This window comes from Montipora foliosa, chromosome 1, assembly GCF_036669935.1.
Source record: "Montipora foliosa isolate CH-2021 chromosome 1, ASM3666993v2, whole genome shotgun sequence".
Taxonomy (NCBI): Eukaryota; Metazoa; Cnidaria; class Anthozoa; order Scleractinia; family Acroporidae; genus Montipora; species Montipora foliosa.
This window is the reverse complement of record NC_090869.1, coordinates 9,182,836-9,185,335: the sequence shown is the minus strand read 5'-3', so window position 1 is coordinate 9,185,335 and position 2,500 is coordinate 9,182,836. Positions and strand designations below refer to the sequence as shown.

Genomic DNA, 2,500 nt, shown 5'->3' with positions numbered 1-2,500 from the left:
GGAAAAGGGGTGACTTTTTTTTGCAGAATACTAGTTCTATACTAGCCTCAGGTCATCTCAGGGCGGGGGGAGGGGGGGAGGCATACCCCCTGCACCCTCCCTCTAGATCCGCCCCTGGTTACGAGTCTCTTCGGAGATGTTTTAGTAAAGAAATATTTATTTGTTTGTCAACGTAGAACCGAAATTCTTAAAACAGTTTGACTCTCCCGAACACATATTTCCGCTGACTCAAGATAATCGTTGTGTGCCGCTGACTCGGACTACATTAAGGCAAATGTGTTTAATGCATTTCTTCCGTAAACGACTTAGTTGTGTGTCACCTGATTCTCAAACAAGTCACTTATACATATAGCTATGAGCATGGCCTTTCGATTGTTTCTCATACTGAAAAATCGAGGACCTTCTCGGGCTGCAGTCATCAATAAGTTGAGTAGAAATCCCGTATCAACCTTTTTCTGTGTGCCAACGTGCTTATGTGTGTGCGTTTTTAAAACTTAATCCTCCTCTGTTCCTTTCCGTAGGATGGCAGAAGGTAATAGGATGGCAAAAGGTAAATGTAGACCCAGTGTGCTTTGGGGTGAAGAATGATTCATTCGGAATCTTCGAGATCCACAAGCCAGGACACATTTATCGCTGGAAGCTGGTCCATCGCTCAGGCTATGTGAATTGCCTTTCCGACAAAGCCTTTAACACTAAGTGGGGTTGCGGTAATAAAAACCTGCGCAAAAAATTAAATGTTCATATTACTGACGAAAAAGACACCCGTGTTTTTCCAGCAAACGTGAGCGGTTCACTGGTACTGGATGATTATTTTTTCTACAGACTCCTTGGTTTCGATGCAAAATCTACCGAGATTGTGTTTGATTCCACTCCTACTCCTTTGTCTGTCGTTGCTGGGCAAAAGTTTAGGATCTGGTATGGTGAAGACCTGTTAAATAAAGGCGAGCCTGGCAACATGGGTAGATCCTGCACTGATGTGTACGCTTTTCGCCAGTGATGAAGTGAATGGAATCGGCGTCAGTTAAAGCGATGTGAAGGAAGTTCAATTGAGCTAAATTAGGCAAAAGTAAATAAAGAAAAATGTAATGTAAGAATGGGACCTTGGAGATTCTTGTTCCGTACCATATAACAATGACCTTTAAGTAGTTTGTAGTCCCAGCCACCCACGTTGCTTTCAAGATAGCACTGTCTTCAATAGTAATATCAAAGGAAAAAAGTGTGACAAAAAACTCGATGACTTGTGCAGGCACAAAAAACAAAAATTACGTGTTGTATTTCACAACATGTATATAATTTAGCGGTTGTGTTTTTTCCTTTATAGGGTATCAATGGGAGTAGCTTTTACGGGTCACGGTTAAATAAACTGCCTTTTCATGGCTAACTGTTATATAATTATATAACTCTTTTCCGTCACGGTTAACTTATGTGGGAAACAAAAAACTGCACCCCTTGTGTTAGTTACTAGTAGGGTCTCAGTAGACATATTGAATAGTTTAAGTCATTAGTTATCACAATGCGACTCACGATTTTGTGTTGTTCACGCGTCAAACCTTGTTCAGGCCTTGACTTGTCTTCGAGACCTTTTCATTGCGCGCTTAGAGATAAAAAAGTCTTCTGCTTCCTCAACTCCAACGTTTTCATCTGAGTCACTTTTGTATTCCTCCACCTGGTTATTAGTAGCACCAGAAGGAGTCGGCGTGAGAATAAAAAGAGGAATGTCACTGTCTGATACGAATGTTATACACACCTCTCAGTATGACCTCCGCTTGGGTCTCCTTCGTCTCGGGAAAGACAGGTAGCGCTGTGTTGACCTGGTCAGTTGCAAAGAACACTTTTGCAGTGGACACTGCTCGTTTTGCTTACACTGGTGATAAAACTCCTGTCTTATCCTTTGTCTTGCTACTTACGGTCCTTTGCCGCACAGGGGGGTATAGCTGTCTAGCCAATCCCGCATTGCATCTTTGTCATTTTTTGGGAGCGTTTCAAAAGGTAGTGGAGCCATAAAGTTTAAATCAGCGAGCAACATACCCGGATGGGTACAGTATTTTGCGGCCTATTTACTAATTCGTTTGAGAGACTCTTGGACGTATTGTGGACCGCTGAAAGTCTCGTGCTTAAAATGGGACACGGCATGTAGATCCTCTACTTATGTTGTTTCCAATGTGTGTAAGAATTTCAAATATATTTTTAATAACTTACCGTTCAACTTGCTTTCATAATCAGACCCAATCAGGAAAGGTAATTCCAGATCCAGCTACTGTTGATGCATGTTAATCGCGTAGTTTTCAACTTTCTGGTCGACGTTTGCAAGGCGATACAATTTTACGTCAAAGGAACCTATACCGAACTTTTTTGCCTAATCTTTCAGCCCCAGAAAGTCGATGATTTACTTGATAAACTCACTAATAGTAGGTTGATCGCATGAATTCTTACGCGAACCTTATACCGCTCTATGCCCTTTTCTTCTCCCGTGCGATACAAACTCCAAATTCCTTTTATA

At 41.7% G+C, this 2,500-nt stretch overlaps 1 protein-coding gene across 4 annotated transcripts in view; it reads left to right on the top strand.

Annotated features, from left to right (window-relative positions):
- The window catches only part of LOC137974347 (uncharacterized), a 24,892-nt gene extending 23,062 nt beyond the window's left edge, over positions 1 to 1,830 (top strand). For all 4 annotated transcript variants that reach the window (XM_068821375.1, XM_068821311.1, XM_068821503.1 and 1 more), the window contains one exon: positions 522 to 1,830. In XM_068821375.1, coding sequence (XP_068677476.1) covers positions 522 to 997 — 476 coding nt within the window. In that variant the 3' untranslated portion in view covers positions 998 to 1,830. The remainder of the gene's footprint in view (positions 1 to 521) is intronic.
- The last annotated feature ends 670 nt before the right edge of the window (positions 1,831 to 2,500 follow it).